The 21,316-nt window shown below is 41.0% G+C and overlaps 1 protein-coding gene across 4 annotated transcripts in view; it reads right to left on the reverse strand.

The window, feature by feature from the left end:
* COL11A1 (collagen type XI alpha 1 chain) overlaps positions 1–21,316 on the reverse strand; it is a 261,102-nt gene that overhangs the window by 167,165 nt on the left and 72,621 nt on the right. For all 4 annotated transcript variants that reach the window (XM_081194925.1, XM_081194923.1, XM_081194924.1 and 1 more), the window contains exon 5: positions 16,997–17,125. In XM_081194925.1, coding sequence (XP_081051051.1) covers positions 16,997–17,125 — 129 coding nt within the window. The remainder of the gene's footprint in view (positions 1–16,996; positions 17,126–21,316) is intronic.

Below are 21,316 nucleotides of genomic sequence, written 5' to 3' on the forward strand. Positions count from 1 at the left end.
GTTTATATCAAACCTGCTATAGTTTTTAAGTTCCCATAATTCCCTTCAATATATATCATAAATTTGTTCCAATCGTCAATAAACTTTGTATTTTTTTGGTTTCTGATTTTTTGTGTCAATTTCGCAAGTTCAACAAATTCAAATTATTTTGTTTGCCAATCTCTAATTGAAGGGGTATTTTGGTTTTTCCAATTTTGGGCAATTAATAATCTGGCGGCGGTTGTGGCGTACTGAAATAGTGTCTTATCTTCTTTTTTAATTTTGTCCCCGATTATTCCTAGTAGGAATGCTTCTGGTCTTTTGGGGAATGTATATTTAAATATTTTTTTCATCTCATTATAGATGACTTCCCAGTATTTCTTCATTTCGTCGCATGTCCACCACATATGGAAAAAGTTGCCCTCTTTAGTTTTACACTTCCAGCAGTTCTTATTTCCTGTTTTGTACATTTTCTTTAGCTTTGCTGGTGTAATGTACCACCTGTACATCATCTTTTCTAAATTTTCCCTGAGTGTTACACATGCCGTAAATTTCATTCCACTAGTCCATAATTTCCGCCATTTGTCATACTCTATATTATATCCCAGATCCATTGCCCACCTTGTCATTACCCCCTTTATTTCTTCATCTATAGTGTCCCACTCTAGTAATATGTTATACATTTTAGATAGTAATTTGGAATTTCCTTCAATTATCTCTATCTGGAACTTAGATTTCTTTTCGTTCATCCCTATTTTTTTATCATCCATCCATACTGCATTTATTTGATGATATTGCATCCAACTAGTTAATTTGTCTTTCAACTCCTCATAAGTTCTCAACTTCCAGCTGCTTTCTGATGTTATTAATAAGTCTTCATAGGTTAACCTTTCTCCCTCCATATTTATTTTTTTTAATCCTAGGATGTCCAATGTCGATAACCACCAAGGTGTTTTCCATTCTAAAAGTTTTTTATTCCTCTCCCACACCTCGTAAAGGGGTCCTCTTATAATATGATTTGAGAAACCTCTATGTACCTTTCTCTTATCTCGCCATAAATAGGTGTGCCAGCCAAACCTATTGTCGAACCCCTCTAGGTCCAACAAATCAGTATTTTTTAGATTAATCCAATCTTTGATCCAACAAAGGCTGGCAGCCTCGTAATATAGTTTTAAATTAGGTACCGAGAAGCCCCCTCTTTCTTTCCGATCCGTAAGGATTTTAAAGCTAATTCTTGGTCTTTTACCCTGCCATATGAATTTCGAAAGGGTTCTTTGCCATTCCGTAAATATTTTAGAACCTCTGATCACTGGGAGGTTTTGAAACAGGAACAGCATTCTTGGAAGTAAGTTCATTTTTATCGCCGCCATTCTTCCTCTCCACGAAAGCTTCACTCTGTTCCACACTTCTAGATCTTTCTTAATCTCCTTCCATGTTGTAAAATAATTATCCTGAATTAGGTTTATATTTTTTGTGGTTAACCAGATTCCCAGATATCTTATTTTTTTTGCTATCTTAATTCCATGCTGCATCTCCAATCTTTCCTTTTCCTCTTTTCTCATATTTTTAGTCAACATTTTTGTCTTTAATTTGTTCAGTTTAAATCCGGATAATTTTCCGAATTCTTCTAACATCTCTAAAGCTATACCAACGCTTTTCTGAGGATTTTCCAAAGATAACATTAAGTCATCCGCATACGCTTTAAGTTTAAATTCTTTTGTTCCTATTTTGATTCCTCTGATCTCCGATGTTGCTCTTATTTTATTCGTGATTATCTCTAATGCCATGATAAATAACAGCGGGGATAACGGGCATCCCTGTCTTGTTCCTTTTTCAATTTTAAAGGAATTTGTTAGGTTATTGTTTATGATTAATTTTGCAGATTGCATTGAATATATTGCTTTTATTCCGTCCATAAACTCGCCCCTTAGCCCTGCTTTCTCCATACTCTTCATGAGGAACTTCCAAGAAACATTGTCAAATGCCTTTTCAGCATCTATAAAAATTAGTGCTGCGGGTATCTCGTTCTTGCACTCCAGATATTCAATGGTGTTTATGGTATGTCTCACATTATCTTTAAGGAATCTGTTTGGAAGAAATCCAGCTTGATCTTTATGTATTATGTTTACCAAACATTTTTTTAATCTACTTGCCATCACCTCCGCAAAAATTTTGTAATCATTATTTAAAAGTGATATTGGTCTATAATTTTTAATGTTCAACTTATCCGTATCAGGTTTAGGGATCATCGTGATGTGAGCCTCTTTCCATGTCTCTGGTATCCTTCCTCCTCTTAAGATGTTATTCATGATGTCACATAGCACTGGCGTTAGTTGGCTTTCTAATACTTTATAGTATTTAGCTGACAGTCCATCTGGTCCTGGGGCTTTCCCTATTCTCATCTTTTTTATCGCATTTTGGATCTCTTCTACTCTTATGGGGTTATTTAATTGAATTCTTTCTTCCTCTGTTATGGTCCTCCCACTGTAATCTTCTAGATATTTTTCTATTTGGGTTATTTCTTCTTTTTCTTTCTTATACAGCCTCTCATAAAATTTAAGAAAATTCTCCTTTATCTTTTTAGGGTCTTCTATCAATTGCTCATCTACTTTTATTTTATTTATTACGTTCTGTTTCTGTCTCTTTCGCAGTTGCCAGGCTAGTAATTTACCCGTTTTATTAGCTGACTCAAAATATTTTTGTCTCGTTAATTTTATTTTCCATTCCATTTCTTGGCTTGTTAACATTGAATATTGAGATTGCAACATTTTTATTATTTGAATGTTTTGTTCATCTTTTGGGTTTATTGTTATTTTTTTCTCACACTCTCTTAACTGTGTTAGAATTTCCTCCTTCTTCTGTTCTCTTACCCTTCTCCTATAACTGTTTTGTTGGATAAAAAATCCTCTTAGGACCGCCTTACTGGCGTCCCAGACTATATCCATGCCTGTCTCAGTATTAAGGTTCAGGTCAAAATAATCTTTTAAAGTGATTTTAGCTTTTTCAAACACTTCGTCGTTATCCAGTAAATATTCGTTTAATCTCCATCTGAACCCGCCTTGTGGTTTACCTTTTAATTCCAAAACTATTGAGTTATGATCCGAGAGAGTTCTAGGTTGAATTTCACACTTTGTGGTTCTCAATGAGAGCTCCCTCGAGACCCAAATTTGATCAATTCTACCCCAACTCTTGTGTGGTTCTGAGAAGAAGGTGAATTGTTTCTCTAAGGCATGTTTGTATCTCCAAACATCTATTATATCTAGGCATTCTTTCAAGTTGTTAAAGGATCCTGGCAGTTTCACCTGAGTATTTTTTTTTCCTTTCTGATTGCCTATCTACTTCTGGGTTTGGTACTCCATTAAAGTCTCCTAATAATATTGTCTTGTTACAATCTAACCCTAATAAAATTTGCTCTAGTTTTTTAAAGAATTCCGATTTGTTCAAATTTGGGGCATATATATTTATCACATTATATTTTTCCCCCTGGAAATTAATTTGTACTCCCAAAATCCTTCCTTCATCATCTTTACAAATCAATTGGGGTTCCCATTTTTCTTTCACATATATCACGACCCCTCTTTTCTTTTCAGTTATGCAATTTGTAAATTCAGCTCCCAGTTTTTTATGTATCAAAATATGTTTGTGCTTTTTAGTTACGTGTGTCTCCTGTAAGCAGATTAGATCTAGGTTCTTTCTTTTCAACACATTTACTATTTTATTCCTTTTAGTTTTTTTGTTCAAACCATTCACATTCCATGACAAAACTTTCAAGTTCATTATACCAACTGTATTCCCGTTTATCAACAACTAATAATTTAAATTCAAGTGGTTTTGTTTTCTCCGTTCGCTTCCTCCTCTTCTTCCTCCTCTTCCGTTACAATCTCTTCCTCTTCCTCTTCAACTACTTCTCCTTCTCTAGTTAGATTTTCTTTGTTTTTTGCTAATTTGTTTCTCTTTATTTTCTCCTCTACGTCCTCACTTTTCCCATCTTGTCTCTCCTCTACTCTTCCTAACTCTCTCTCAGATCTGCGCAGAAATTTCTTCACCTCCTGAATCTCTGTAATCCTGAATCTTTTATCTTTATAAAAAAAGGAGATCCCTTCCGGGAACTCCCATCTATATTGTATATTATTCTTTTTTAGGACACTTGCCAGCTGTTTGTAACCTTCCCTTCTGCGCAGGAGTCTGGTTGGTATCTCTTTAAAGATAATGATTGGTCTGCCATCAATAATTAATCTCTTTTGATAACTCATTTTTAGTATCATATTTTTCATCTCTATCGAATTAAAAATGACTAAACAGTCTCCTAACACTTTTTTTGATTTTGATTGTCTGTTCTTTGTTTTTATTCTAAACGCATTTTCCATTGTGTATGCCACCTCTTCTTCTTTCAGTTCTAACCACCTCGCTAATTCTTTGATCATTTTTTCTTTAATGTTTTCATTTGTTTCTTCTCCTACTCCTCTAAATTTCAAATTTAACTGTTTTTGTTTCATTTCAATCAATGCCAAATTGTCCAAAGTCTGATCTTGGGTTCTCAGGATTTCTCACAGCATACCTCTCTGTTGTTTCACAGGGGCCCCATTTTGTCCCCAATCCTTTCAGCATTCACCGCTTGAGTTCACTATCTGAGAGAATGATGTGCTGATTCACCTGTGCTAGGTAAGATAGACATCCTGCACTTTGTCGATTCCATAGCATTGCTTCCTTTGTGAAAGATAGTCCCATTGAAAGATATTTGGACACAAGGAAGCCACTACTAGTTCCCACTCAATTCTCACAGAGGAAGCAAAATTTATGGCCGGTATGGCAATAATCAAATGACCTTCTGAATAACATGATCCATGTGTAGGCTGCAAATTTGGGGTGGGACATTTCTCCCAGTTGAACAGGGGGTGGTAGCAGAGTTAGTTTATTTGTTCATTTAAAAAAACCAAAAACTTTTAACTTCAACTTTATGCCATCACCACCAGAGGTGGCAGCAGTGCCAACAATAGGGCCCCATTCCCTGTGGCCCAGTCACCAGCTTCTTAATTCTAAAGTCCTCTCCTCACCCCCCAAAAATCCAAATTCTGTTCCTGCCCAGAGAGAATCACTTAAACAATTAACACAGATAATATTTTTGCATTATCTTAGCCAAAAGGCTGAGAAGCCATCACTTGAGCTATATTTTCAGACAACCATCATGCCAACCCTAGTGGACAGGTCTCTTTCACCTTTAATAGATGTGTAGAAGAGGAAGAAAGAAAGCTTATATGACAGAGTTACAGCAGCACCTGTAGAAATTCTCTCTTCTACACAGCTATTAAAATGCACATTAGGGACAAAGGGAAGGTCTACAGTGAAGCGTCAGCAGTGAAGATCTCCTGAGCAAAAACGTAAAGGGTGTCAAGGATGAGTCAAGATAGTTGGGGGCAGGGAATCCAAGCCATTCATCTGCAAATGTTAAGAATGAGTAAGAAGTAAGATAGTTACAGGTTATTCAAGAGGCAGTTATACTTGAAGACAACTCAGGTAATCTGTTGCTCAGGCAAAGGGCTACAGTCTTAGGAGGATTTGTATGCAGTAAGGGGCAACTGTCCTCCTTTGGCATTACACTATGTTAAGAAAAATGGCTAATCCTACAGCCAAGATGGTGACACGAATACCACAGCAATCTGTCAGAAGCAAGGGCCTTGGATGAAACCTTCACATGCCTGACACTGGGCTCCCCTCAACACCCTCTGATTGCACTTTGAGCTGCCTGCTGCGTTGTGATTCTGTATAGCAGAATTCAGCAGGCAACAACTGCTTCCTAGCCCAGAGAACCGGAGCCACATTTGTTTCTGATTTAATGTCAAAGTTCTTTTTTTATGTCCATGTATTCATATTTTATGGTGTGTGTGTTTTATTTAAAAAATAGTTCTCTGCACCACCCGGATAAGGTTTTGTTAATGGGTGGTCTAAAAATGTTGTCAATAGCTTTCCTTTTCCTTTTTTTGTTAATGCAAGATGGATTGAACTTATACTGGGGATGGGGAGTACAGGTGAGAGAGAAGCCCCAAGAGAAAGCTTATAGCTCATCAACATGTTAATTCTCCTTCACATTTCTGAAGTAATGCAGGTTATTTCACACCTTGCAAAAGCAATTGCCATAGCAAATAGATAAATAAAATAATAATAATAAAAATAAAATAATAATTTCAACTAGGGATACTTGAGGAATTTGTCCTGATCTCCTTCTCTTTGCCCCTCTTTGCCTCACAGAGCGACAATTCCCAGAATTCCATGGAAAGAAGGACTGACTGTTAACCACTCTGAGAATTGTAGCTCTATGAAGGGAATGGGACTCTCCTAAGAACTCTCAGCACTCTTTAACAAATTAAATTTCCCAAGATTTTTTGGGGAAGCCATGACTGTTTGAAGTGGTATGATTCTGCTTTAACTTTATAGTGCAGACAGGGTTTCAGAACAACCTCATGGAAATATGGATATGGCTAACTTAGGTCCACTTATTACTGTGAGTAGAAATTGTTTGAAAGCAATCTATTGGCTTTATGTTATAGCTTATGTCATAATGTGTGTGTGTGTGTGTGTGTGTGTGTGTGTGTGTGTGTGTGTGTAGAAGACAGTTTTTGTTTGCATTTCTGAACTCTGAGACCTCTACTGAGACTTTTCTGGGGATTACTTTGAAATCTGCCCAGGCGGGCAGCTTCACTCTTCTCATTCCTTCTCATCCTGCACATCTTTAAATAAACAGGCTGTTTTTGTTTTTCTTCTTTGATAACGAGACTATGCACTCTGTGGTTTCTCAGCTCCAAATGAAAGAGAACTGATGCAGCCAAACTGTCCCACTGTTTAAGGAAGGGCAGAGGAACAGCAGGAGCACATTCCAAGGACCAAGTAGCTCCATGGTTGATCACTGCTTGCAGCTACCTTCTGAAATGTCACACACATATTCCGAGGCTCAGCAGATGAGATGGTAAACATATCTAGCTGTAAGTGGGAGGACTCACATGCTGGAATTCATAAGATAGATGAATGAATGCTGCCTACAGTGGAAGTTCTTGGGGTTTCACATTTCAATGGCGCCCTGTGCAACCACCAAATTTGGTGCCCCTCGCTTCGCGTCTTCCATTCTACATAACAGTTGTGGTGCCTCCAATGCTCTGCTCCCGGTGTGACCAAACCAGTTGTGCTCCCTTGAATCTGCCTCTGCTGCCCATAGAAAACTAGATGTCAAAGGAACCTGTTCTAGCCTAGCCTTACTCCAACTAGTCCAACTTCTAGTTGTCTATGTGCAGGGATTTTGTTGCTATGTTGAGCTTTTTTGCAGAGGGGAGCATTCAACCAGAGAAATTCAGGTGGAGTCTAGAATGAAGTTTGCCACCTCATCTGCTGTTTGTGACAGTTGGGCCCAAAACTGTTTCCCAGGTTGATAGAAATTTGAAATAGATAGGACCATATTCATTATTCATGATAAAATCAGTATTCATTTGAGTGATTTGATTTCTTTCCCACTCCAGCCTGTGGGCTCAGAGCTGTTTACAGCAAGGTTGTTCCTTTTTTCATATTTAGTGCAGGTGTGAGTTAACAATACATTTAGAATGTTTATAGTTTTATATAAATTCAGTATTTATTATGCTATATTAATTAACAAATATTCTAAATTAACTCACACCTACACTAAAGATTAATTTACACTGTGACTTTCATTATAAAGTTCCCTTGGAAGACATTTTTACTTGTACTTAGCGGGAAGGTAGAAAATAAAAAATGTGCTTTCCTTGCGCTGGCTCGCTATGTTCCGTTAAAACAAATTGCATTTCTAAGCAGGTACTGCAGGCAAGGTTGAACTGGAAACAGGGACGGCCAGTGTGATGATGTAGCCAACAGCTCCCATCATCTCTTACGGTTGACCACACAGGCTGCGGCTGTTGGGAGATGGGGTCCACAACTTCTGGAGAACACTATGGTGCTATCTTTGAATAAAAAGACGCGGGAAGCTTCCTTATACTGAATCAGACCCTTGGTCCACCTAGCTCAGCATTGTCTACACTGATGGCAGTGGCTCTCCAGCACTTCAGACTGTGTCCATGACAGGTGCATTCAGAAATGTTGGGAGCCATGGAAACTTGCATTTCCCTTGGTCCCAACATCCTTGGACACATTCATGGGTAGCTCAGTTGATTAGAGCATGGTGCTGTTAGCACCAAAGTTGCAGGCTCAATCGCCATAAGGGACAGCTGCATATTCCTGCATTGCAGGGGGTTGGGCTAGAATCACTAAATGGTCCTCATGGTCCCTTTCCAACTCTATGTCTATGATTCTAGACGAGCTTTAGCCTTTTTCTTTTGCCAGGGATGGAGCCTTCCCTGCTTTCTCAGTGGCAGTGTAGTGTGCCAAAAAAACCCCATCCATAGCAAGTATTTGGTCTGTCGTCACTAAGCACCAAGGCTTGAAGACACATCAGACTCAGTCTGGATACAAGTGGCAGACTGCCCCAAACTGGGTTTGACATCCTGGACGGGAATTGCAGGGAAGTTGTACAATGCTTCCCACGTAACTCCCAATAATACAGTTGAAGGGGGAGGGAACTGTCCAAATTCCAGCTGCAGAAACAATTTGCATAAACCCTCCATGCGATTTCCTTTTCTCACATGACATCAGAATGGTGGAAACGTATTTCCTCTCTTGTCACTCTTTTGGGGGGAACATCTGAAGTTACAATAAGGCTACGTATGTGTTCCTAGTAGGGCTCCAGTCCTGATGAGTATTGCACATGGATGGGTGTTTTGATATAAACTTCAGGACGAAGAAAACCTGGCATTCTTTGATGAAACACGATATTTCCATTGTGACCTCATGCTTTCTTTACCAGAGAGAAAAGCACATTTATATGACACAACCTGATCAACATGCAGTCCCAATGGAAAGGACTGGTTTCTTCATTAAATCCTCATTTTGGGAGCACCATTTCACAACTTCAAAAGAAACCAAACTGTAGGGATTATGCCAAGTGGAAAAAGTATCCTCTCTCGCTTTGAAAGTGCATTATTTTCTGGGTTTGCAAGAGGGAAAATATTCTGAATTCTCAATTTGACTTTGGTTTTGCAAAGGTTTCTTATAAGAAACATGCTTAAGACAGAAGACAATCTAACATAAGGTTTTTTTTAAAGGTTGTGGATTTGCTAAACAATTCAAAATGGTTTTATATACTAGTCTATGTGTGATAGGATTGCCATATATAAAAAGAGGACAGCTTGAGCCACTGCTAGTCTGAGCCAGGGAAAGAGGCGTGGCACAGACAACAAACCCAGACATTTCCTTTAAAATGTAAACATCCTCCCGGATGAGTATGTTGGCCCCCCAAAACAGGACATGTCAGGGTTTTCCCTGACGTATGGCAACTCTAAGATGTGACAGCATGTGAGGGAGGGGAGAGTTGTCTTGCAGCATGCAATTTCTTTTTTTGGGGGGTTATGTCTGACCATCCACACAGAGTGCTTGCTCCTTACATTATGGTTATGGTGGAGAGAAAGCACAAGACAACAAACACAAGCTTAATTTGAGGGTGATAATGAGGCTGCCTGTACCTGGACTCTAAGATCAAGATCAGAGGTCCTCCTGGCTGTGCGACAAGCTGCAAATATCCCTCTAGGAACAACTAGAAAAAAGGTCTTTTCTGTGATGCCACCCATACTCTGGAATGACCTCCCCACCCCACCCCCCAGAAATACGACATGTACTGACTTGGATACAATTTCAGTGCATGCCTAAAGGCTATCTTGTTCACCATGGCCTTTGCTGGGTGTTGATGCTGTAGAATTTTAAGTAATTTTCCCGATTGCTTCATTCAACTTGAGTTTAATTTCATTTGCATATTTTGCATTGCGCTTTATGATATGACTGTACAGCCCTGTGCAATGCCCACATAACAGGCAGTATTCAAGCATATTAATAAATAAACAATAAAGCATGTTCTAAGTTAATTGTTGCATGCTTCTGTTTTCTGCCATTTTCTATGGTGGGGGAATGGTCATATATTAGGGATACTTGAGGTATCTAATCTTTATAATTCCAGTGCTAACCAACCTGATCCAAACATCTCCGAGTAATTTGGAGATTGCAGTGTTGCTATCCACCAGATTTCACACTTCTATGAGTGCTGTGGCATAGTTCTTGGCTCAAAAAGTATCAAAAATCCATGCAGAAATGCATAATTTGAGAGAAAATACATTTTTGGCATACATATTGGAATGCAATTTTTAGTGCAGTTTTGAAATAATAATAATAATAATAATAATGACAGATTAATATGGAAATAGGTCAGGAGAGACTTATGAGCAAAGATGTGCAGAAGTTACACGGACTTCAACAAGACTGAACCACCCATCACCCTAGGTGGAGAAACAGCTGCTATTTCTGTCTATGGCAGCCTTTCCCAAACTGGTGCCCTCCACATGGTTGGACTACAACTCCTATCAGACCCTGCCAGCATCAGGAATGATCAGGGATGATGGGAGTTGTAGTCCAAAACATCTGGCTAGCATCAGCTTGGGGAACGTGAGGATACATAATGAGTAACAGCAAAGGACAACTTGCGCCTATGGTATATCCCTGTCACTCAAATTACATACCAGCAATTTTACAGACTTCTTCTAATGTTCTGGTTTGACCATATTTGGAAAGAAAAGTTGCAAATAGCAGATGCTACTGAATTTTGGAAATGTTTGGAATTAGCAATGGATTTGGATTCTGACTGAATCATGACAGGGCTGCCCCGGAACACATATTTATGAATAAAGTCATCCAGCGTGCAAAGTCCTAGATAACAGAGAAGACAGAAGGCAGACTTTTGTAAGACCAAACGAAAATTAGATCAAAACTGATGGGATTCACCTATTCATATTTGCCACAGACTTTAGGCAAGTTTCTGAAAGAGGGGCCCTTTCAGCCAGTTGCCTCCATGCTATTCCAGGTGGCACAACTCTGAGGCAAAATCCTTATCACGTTAAATAATTTGAGGCAAAGCTGCATTGAAGAGGTCAGTTCTCAAGGACTGTACCAAAATCAATGGTTACTGGAATATTTATGAGTTTCATTACTCTAATTGCCCCTGGGAAACACACTAAAATGCTTTCCTAACTAGAAAGTTTATTATCTCTACAGATTTCAGCCCTGCAGGTACAGCTAAATCCTGCATGCCAGACATGAAAACGGTGCCTCATACAATCTGTGTCTCAAAGGAAGCATAGATTTAGCAAGTCAGCAACTCTTTGGAGGGAAAAAAGGGGGGGAGCAAATTAGCATCGTAAAAAAATAAAATAAAATGATGCACAGAGTTCCTCAAGAGAGTATGGCTAGGCTTCGCTTGGATCTTCTCTTCTAAAAAGTATTTCATTTAAAAGCATCTCTTTTATTTCTTTTGCATAATCCTTGCAGTTGGGATCTGGCCAAAACAAATGCAGCAGAGCTCCCATTTGGGAGCAATTTCTCCATCTCCAGTCAGGCTGTAAGATTTATGAGGCTGTGGGATACCATTCCAAGCAAAGAACTGAAGGGCCTTTGCTATGAGGCCTTTTCGAAGCAGACTGGACTGCTCACGAGAATATATTCTATGGGGAACAATCCAACTTTGAGTAGGCCAGGAGGGTACATGGCTAAATAGGTCTTTCTCCCCCCCTCCCCACATCTCCAGCTTCTGAAATGTGATTTGTCTGGACACAGTTCAGCACATTTGAGTTCACAGTGCAGAGGGAATATTTACAAAAGTCGATGTTGAGATTTCCCCCTCAATAGGCTTCTAAGGGAGAGAGAGGCTCACAGTCATTCAAAAGATTATTATTAATGAGGAACAGGAGTAGGATTCCTTTTAACCTGGAAAAGTATGGTGTGCTGCACGGCTGCCATACTATAAACGAGATAAAGAGGGCAGGATGGCGCGTTCCTCATTCTGTGTGCCAAATCTTACTTCAGCACAGGTGATGAAGCAGATTTCTCCACTACAACGTAGAACAACAACTGGCTTGCGGGCTGCAGGACAGATCACACGGCACAAAATTTCTTGCCACTTTTTGCCCCTCCGAATTTGCCACCTGAGGCAGATACCTCAGTCTGTCTCATGGAAAGGCCGGTCCTGCTACTAATCTGTTCACCAATATGATAGCTAAAAATATATATAATGCCTGCTAGTTGCATATCCCTCTTGCATCTTGCCCTTACTGAGGTCTGAAGGCACAGTCAGACCCTCCAAGTGTCCGGATTTTCCAGGGACTGTCCTGGAATTTCAAAAGCCATCCTGGTTTCTGATTTGATCCCAGAACGTCCCGGTTTTCCTTTCTCCTCCCCTCCTCGTCTCCGAGAACACTTAAAAATGGTGGGTGTGTATGTGTAGGTGCAAAAACGGAGTCCTGTTTATACTGAAAATAAAATTCCTGCACCAAATGAAGGCATACAAAGCCCTTCCTATAATTTCGCAGGAAAAGGTAACAAATCCACTTTAAATTCTTTCACTACAATGTGTTAGCAGCCAGCCATTTTTTAAGGAAACATGTGGTGTGTTTATTCTTTTATTTTAAAGGGATCCTTACACTGTCTACTCAGAAGTAAGTCTCACTGTATTCAAAATAAAATAAAATAAAAACATAGCAATGGTTATCCTGAATTCCTTGTCAAACCAGAATTTCTCTGGTTTATGCAGTGATGTTTGAAATGTACATAGATCTGCACTAGATTTTTGGCAGCTTAATGAGGCATAAACCTAATTCTCAGTGTGACAGCCTGTCATTAGCAAGAATTTTTCTATACTCACTTTTTTCTTGTTTATTAATAGTCAAATAATAATTTTATCAATTAATACCACTCAATACTTCCTCAATTGGTATTACACAAAGCCTTCAGATCATGTCAATCAGATTCACACATCACATAGATGTACAGAAGCACAAGTGACCATGCTTATAATTTTCGTGCATCAGCTGTAAGGTGAAAGGCGAAGATGCATCAATCTAGTGAGATTCATAAGCCTCAGGTGATTCTAGAGCTCATTAATGTGCCCGCAAGGGGACCATCAATCCCACTCTGTGCAGTAACGCAGAAGTAAATATTTGGCTTGTAGGCTCTAGGACTCTTAGTATACCGTCTCAGTTAACCACTATAATGACTCGTATGGGGAATGGCCATAGCTTAGTGGTTGTGCCTATTCTTTGCTTGTAGAAGATCCCAGCTGCAATCCTGACAACTCTAGTTCAGACTTGGGAAAACTCCTATCTGAAAGCTCCAGAAGATGGCTAATAGAACTGAGCTACATGGACCAACTGTCTGGCTTTCTATGAGGCAGCAAGTGGTCCTCTTTCTCATTTCCTCCCTCGTCCTTCATCTGTAAAGACCCTTCTCCATCACGAACATCTTCCTTGCCTTTCACCTTCTTTCCACACTACGAGGACCTCATGGTCTTCTAAGGGTATAGCACTTGCACACTGACCAAGCAAAAAGATAGCTAAGGCCAACTCCTTCAGATGTGGTGGCATTCACAAGGGCTTTTTTTCCTTTTTGATGAAGATTGCCCCAATGAAAGTCTCAGCCAACGGGTTTTCCAGTGCATTCTCAGTCACTACCATAGTCGCTGTATAGAAAGCCATCACTCGGACACAGACTGTACCAATTGCTGCGTGTGCACAGCTCAGTAAACTCAGGTGGTGAGTGCCAACAGGACTGCAGCCAAAACAAGGCTACTAATAAACAAGACAGAGACACCTGCTTGCCTAGGGAAAGTTCAATGTGTGCAAGAATAATATATATATATAATACAACCATAATAACCCAAAACAATCTAAAGAAGAATGAGTATGCTCACCAGCCACAGAATGATGGGGTGGGTGAAAACGTCAGGCAGAGGATGGAATGGACAGAAGCATTCACGCCACAACATTGCATTACAGATGCTAATTGTCTTATACGAAAGCATTTACTATGTTTGTGGTATGGTTTTTTTTGCTTTCTTTTGCAATTCTCCAAGCCCAGGGCCACGTCTTGGGAAGATCAGAATTGCACATTCGAGCTGCAAAATTTGACCCCTGTGGTTGTGTACAAGACCAGAGCAAGGCTGAAACATTGCTGCATGAGTAGGTGCGGCAGCCCACAGCTCAGAGAGGGATGTTTCCATGCCTACCAAGCAGTGGCGGTAGCAATGCGTCTGTTTGAAGAAGTGAGAAAATGCTAAGGGACATTTGGGGGAAGTCAGAATGCCTTGAATCAGGCATTCACTGCCCCATGGCAAAATCCAAAAGCAGAGCACTGCTCTCTTCCTGGGCTGAGAGATGCATTCTACAAGAAAGCTGGTATATACAAGGCTGCATATACAGGGGTAAGGGGAGAGAAATCCTATTCTTCCTGGTGACTGCTGGGCCCTCCTATATATTCACAAGACATGAAACTCAAGTTCTGTTGCGGTTCTCAACCTGTGGGTCCCCAGATGTTGTTGGACTACAACTCCCATCATCCCTGAGCTCTGGCCTTGCTAGCTAGGAGTGATGGGAGCATAGCTGTCAACTTTCAGATTTGAAAATAAGGAATCAGCAGCCTCAAAAATAAGGGATCAGCAGCCTCACCTGTCCCGGGGACAGTCTACGGGATATCTAACAATCTGGGATAGTAGCAGGAAACAGCGCTGGAATAAGGGAATTTCCCGCCAAAAAGAGGGAAGGTTGACAGCTATGGATGGGAGTTGTAGTTCAACAACATCTGGGGACCCGCAGGTTGAGAAAGGCTGATTTAGGGAAAAGCAAACCTCTCATTCTTCATGTGGCAGGTAGATATTAAACAGAGCATGCTTTTTGAGATATGGAACTACAATTACGTGAATATTCTGTCGGTTGGACACACTCACCCCCCATCTGCGAAAGGCATGGGACAAAGTCTGTACAAATTTTACGCAAGTGCAGCATAGAGCCCGATCTACGTACAGCATACTGGCCCCAGAAAATCCTGTTGGCAGGCCTGTTGGTACTGATACAGGTCTAATCGCTGCCCCAGCTACAGGCTGGCATGGCTATCTGCCTGCAACCCCCACCCCACCCTTCTACTCCAGCTTACATGCATGGCAGGCCTGCGAATGAAGTAAATGCCCTACTGTTTCTTAAAGCCCTGTAAGGCTGGGGAGGAGGAAAGTATTTGGACTCTTTGTTAGCCCTTCCAAGCCACCACAAATTTCTGTCCAAGCAATCTGTGGCCGTTTGTGCAACTGAAGTAATCCAGTGCCTGGCAAGCTCTTGCTCCCAGTTCTTCAAAATGCACCATGGAAATTACGGAGGTTTCATGGATAATAATAATAATAATAATAATAATAATAATAATAATAATAATAACTTTTTATTTATATCCCACCCTCCCCAGCCGAAGCGGGGCTCAGGGCGGCTAACAACAATAAAATAATACAACATTCTAAAATCATTTCATTATAAAATGAATTCAAATCAAATTAATGGCAACCATTGGTCTAGAGTTCAGTGAAGATTGCCAAAGGAGGGAGACAGGCTGTGCCCTGGCCAAAGGCCTGGTGGAACAGCTCTGTCTTGCAGGCCCTGCGGAAAGATGTCAGGTCCCGCAGGGCCCTAGTCTCTTGTGACAGAGCGTTCCACCAGATCGGAGCCGCAGCCGAAAAAGCCCTGGCTCTGGTTGAGGTCAGCCTAACCTCTCTGTGGCCTGGGACCGCCAATATGTTTTTGTTTGAAGACCATAAGTTCCTCTGTGGGACATACCAGGAGAGGCGGTCCCGTAGGTACAAGGATATCGTGCTCCCTTCCAGCCTCGCTGCATTCAGAGGGGCAGGACACAGTGACAACCAACAGCAGTGCAGCAAGAGAATAGAGGTCCCATTACCATATGCCAATGGCTGCTTATGTGTTAGAGGTGGACTGAGGTCAGATCCAAGCATAAAGGCACTAATTGTGGCAGCCCCATCCTATCTTATTCTGAGGTCAAGTATGCATGCTCCCAGCCACCCACTGCCTCATGTTGCTCACTGGAAAGGATCCAAGCTCTCTTCCCTCTCAACAGCAGTGGCTAATATCTACCCATCCCAGCACCTCACAGGCCACTTCTAATTCCTGCTTAATAAGTTGTGTTGAAATTCATACTGGGAAAATGCGAAGGATCAGTTTTGAGTCTCTCGAGACAAATAATCATAATAATTTATGGCTAAGCACCTGGAAAACACAAGCACTTCACCTTCTAAACAAGAGTGGTTAAGTACAGTCGTACCTTGGAAGTCGAACAGAATCCGTTCCGGAAATCCGTTTGACTTCCAAAACATTTGAAAACCAAAGCGTGGCCTCCCTGCAGCCAATCGGAAGCCGCGGAAGCCCCATCGGACGTTCAGCTTCCAAAAGAATGTTACAAACCTGGAACAGTCACTTCTGGGTTTCAATCATTCGGGAGCCAAAACATTCGAGAACCAAACTGTTCAAAAACCGAGGTATGACTGTACTGTATGGGAAGCCATGGAAGCCACTGTCAGAACACAAAAACTTTCAGAAAGGTGGTTCTTAGGTGGTCCTGGGCATAGTTGAATAAACATTCTTGTAAAAACCTTCTGCTAGGACTCACCATTCTGGCCTTCACGGTGTGGGGGACATCGCGCAAAGCATGTCGCATGCATGATGTCACACGTGTGATGCATGACACACACAATCTTGGTGGCAACCTAGCACCTCTGTCTAGGGCATGAGGATAGTGAATGTACACCTACTTTAGCTAATGAAAAAGAAAGGTATTACTCAAGATTAAATGTCTTTAGTGATATAGGTGAACAGAACCGTACTCTTCAATGGAACTAGTGATGTATCACTGTTCTTTTAGAAACAATCTATAGAAAGAAATGTTAAAACATGTGTCTGAGCATTTGAGACAGATGGCTAAGCACATGTATTAGTAAGGAAGGCATTATCTTTCACTGTAAACAAACTCTCCGATAGCATGAACCCAGCATACCAGTTAAATGCGCAATAAATCTAGTAGAACATGACTCATTACTCACCTCATCAACCTGCGGTTCCTGAGCTTGAGGAGCATTGGGCACAGGGGAACCACAGTCTGGGCTATAATGTTCACAATAGTCATAGGCTGCTCTGGGATCGCCGACAATCAACAGCTGCTGGATATCACCCTGCCGGGAAACATAAGAAGATTATAAATTAGCAACTCTTGCAGGTCACAGGGAGTAATGAAAAGGAATCCTTCTTCTCTGCAAAACAAGCCTGGTTAAGTAAGATGCATCGAACAGAGGTTTAATTATTCTGCAGAGCCCATTAATTTATCGGAGTAATTTATATTTGTCTATTATGGCTTCAACATGACTTGTTAATGGGTTTCGCTGTGTACAAATAGGTGTTTTATTGGGAGGTGAAATCATTTTGTGGCAAGAGCCAAATGTTTAAGCCTTTATGTACAAAGTGGTTGTATGTAGGCTGCTGCTGTCTTCTTGTGATTTGATAAATGGTAACAATGCCACTCATATATTATCAGACAACTGGGATGAGAGGCGAGGCATTTTTGACGGCTGACTCTTTGGGCAAGTAGAGAGTTTGAAGTTTAAGCAATTACATTTTTTAAGTATTCAAACTGGATTTTAAATAAACTGCAGCAGCATATTTAATAGCTGATGGCATGACTCCACCAAAGTCAAGCACATCAAACAGCACAATCCTATATATGCCTACTCAGAAATAAGGCCTACTGAGTTCAGTGGGTTCCCTCCCAGATAAGTGGTTAAACAAGCGATGCCTAAATCCCACTAACTTCAAGGAGAAACAGTTAAGAAAGAAAAAGTTAACCTCAAAAAATTTTGATCAGAACAATTAAGCTTCTTTTCTTCCTGTTAAAATATGTTGGGTTTACTTGGGTTGAAGCAGATTCTTATTTTGGAGAAACAGCAAATAACAAGTAACAATATAATACACACACAAAATGAAATTAGAAAATGAAAAGAATTGAAAATAAATAGCTAAATATTCCAGTTTTCCAGGCAAGGAGAATGAGTACAGGCAACAGCTGTTTTGTGCAGAGGTTGTGTTCCTGAACCATGTGTTCCCTGGCAAAGCACATACAAGCCTGCTTTGCCCTGTTCCTTCCCCTTTTCTGGTCCAGTATTTCAAATTGAAATATTTTGAACTGAAATCATACAAAAACCTCCTAATCCTGTTGAAAAGAAGCAAATGCTTTCAACCCCTCATTTCCAGGGTTTTTGACTATATACACAGCAGCAACAAATTTATTTAAGGTGTGCTCGCAAGTTTGTTTGTTTGTTTGTGTTCATTTCAAAGAAGGAAGGGGGCAGGATGACAAGACAGACAAATACAGTCATAGCTCGGGTTAAATATGCTTCAAGTTGAGTGTTTTCAGGTTTCGCTCCATGGCGACCCAGAAGTAACGGAACGTGTTACTTCCGGGTTTTGCCGCTGGCGCATGCACTCAAAATGACATCACGCGTATGCACAGAAGTGGCAAAATGCGACCCGCGCACGCACAGGCGCGCAATCGCATGTTACGTTCTACTCAGGATGCGAATGGGGCTCTGGAACGGATCCCGTTCGCATCCAGAGGTACCACTGTAAGGACAAGCAAAAGGTAAAGAGGCAAAAAGCTAGCAAAACAGCCATAATCCGAGAAGTCAGTAAGTCAAAACAGGAGAATTCTGTTGCAGAGAAAAAGACCTGTGCCAAACTGATTAGTGGCAGAGGAGATCTGTAGTGCTGTGGGCAGGATGACTCCTCCTCCTCCTCCTTGTTTGTGCACCCAAAACGTAGCCCCTGATCCATATATATATATGGATATATATATGGATATATATATATAATCCACACCTAATGACCCTCCTAAGTGGTACTCAGAATATCACTCAAGAAATCACTCAAGATATCCCTCAAGTAATTAAGGAACAAAAGAAGAAAAGGCACACTAACCTGGGAACTCCCTCTCTGCCCAGAACGTTGGAGGCTATACACCACACCCCCTCAACAGTATTTATAGGAACTCAAACACTGAGATCCTGCTCTGTTCTAGTAACAAGAAGCCGAAAGCACCAGCCTGAAGATGACGAGTGAGACCTCGTCGAAACGTCGCCTAGACACCCCAACTCTTACACGGGAAGACACCCGAAGACACCAAAACCTGCATATATATATGCTACGGAGTTTATTTGTGCAGGGTGGTGGTGTGATTGTGCATGTAAGTAGCGGTTGGTGTGTGTTTTTTCCCGGTAGATAGTGTGTCCTAGGGAGCCATCAGGTTTTTTGTAGATTAGGACGTCAAGGAAGGGAAGTTGGTTGTTGGCTTCTATTTCCATAGTGAATTGTATTTTGGGGTGTAGGCTGTTGAGATGTGTGAGGAAGCTATCTAGTTTTTCCTTCCCGTGTGGCCAAATTACAAAGGTGTCGTCAACATATCTGAGCCAAAGTTTGGGTTTGTGTTCTGACTTGTCTAAAGCATTGGTTTCAAAGTGTTCCATGTACAGATTTGCGATGACCGGAGAGAGGGGTGATCCCATAGGTGCTCCTTCTATCTGTTTGTATCTTTGTCCATTGTGGATGAAGTACGTGTTGGTTAGGCAGTGGTTGGTCAGGTCCAGGATGTATTCGGGGGGATTGTATTTGTTTTGAATGGCTGTCAAGGCTTCATTAATGGGCACTTGTGTGAAGAGAGATACAACATCGAAGCTCACAAGTAGGTCATCGGGATGTAGGTTTTGCTTCTTTATTGTTTCTATGAACTGGAAGGAGTTTGTAACGTGTGAAGCGATAGATTCTGCATAGGGCTGAAGTTGCTTAGCGAGAAATTTAGCGAGATTTTGTAGAGGTGAGCCTATGGAGCTGACTATTGGTCTGAGTGGTGTTCCTTCTTTGTGTATCTTGGGGAGACCGTAGAGTTTGGGGCATCTGGATGATTTTTCTCTGGGGATGATTCTTAGCTGGATTTCTTCACTGATAGGAGAGGCTTTTATTTTGGATTTGGTGGTTTTTTCCAGATAGGTGGTGGGATCTGTTTTTATAGGTTGGTAGGTAGGGTCTTGGAGTAGATTTGATAGTTTTGCTTGGTAGTCCGATGTGTTCATCACAACAGTGGCATTACCTTTGTCTGCTGGGAGAATGATTATGTTGTTGTCTTTCCTCAGGTTGGTGAGTGCTTTCTGTTCTTCTTTGTGTAAATTGCTTCTGGGTGGTTTGCTGGAGCAGAGGATGTTGGTGACTTCAAGTCTGATTTTATTGGCTTCATCTGGGTTTTAACCAACACGTACTTCATCCACAATGGACAAAGATACAAACAGATAGAAGGAGCACCTATGGGATCACCCCTCTCACCGGTCATCGCAAATCTGTACATGGAACACTTTGAAACCAATGCTTTAGACAAGTCAGAACACAAACCCAAACTTTGGCTCAGATATGTTGACGACACCTTTGTAATTTGGCCACACGGGAAGGAAAAACTAGATAGCTTCCTCACACATCTCAACAGCCTACACCCCAAAATACAATTCACTATGGAAATAGAAGCCAACAACCAACTTCCCTTCCTTGACGTCCTAATCTACAAAAAACCTGATGGCTCCCTAGGACACACTATCTACCGGAAAAAAACACACACCAACCGCTACTTACATGCACAATCACACCACCACCCTGCACAAATAAACTCCGTAGCCAAGACTCTCATCTCCAGAACCAAACGCCTGGCTGACGAAGACCACTTGACAACTGAGTTACAGAATCTCTCAAATGTGTTAATCGCCAACGGATACCAGCAAAACAGGGTTACGAAGCTAATCCAAAAAGAAACACCCCCCAAAAACCAAGACACAGAAGAAAACAATGGCATGGCCCTCCTTCCTTATATCAAGGGCACCACAGATAAAATTAGCAAAATCCTCCATAAACACAATATCAAAACAGCCTTTTGCACCAACCAAAAAATAGCCAATATCCTCAGAAACCCAAAAGATAAAATCCAGTTAGAAAACCAAGGGGTCTATGAAATACCCTGCAAAGTCTGCCCAGCCACGTACATTGGACAAACAAACAGACGAATAAATGCACGTATCGCAGAACACAAGAATGCCGTCAAAAAAGAAGAAAAAACTTCCTCTCTTTACCAACACATGAAAGAAACAGGACACGAAATTAATTTTGCAGATTCCAAATTGCTCTTTAACATGGAACATCACCACAAGAGAATAATCATGGAAGCCATCGAGATAGAGAAACACCCTCACAACATGAACAAGCGTGACGACACGTCCCGCCTGCCAGACATCTGGAAATTAGCCCTCCCCACAAAAACCGACACCAGAACCAGAGGCACA

This window comes from Podarcis bocagei (assembly GCF_964188305.1).
Source record: "Podarcis bocagei genome assembly, chromosome: 5".
NCBI classification, from domain to species: domain Eukaryota; kingdom Metazoa; phylum Chordata; class Lepidosauria; order Squamata; family Lacertidae; genus Podarcis; species Podarcis bocagei.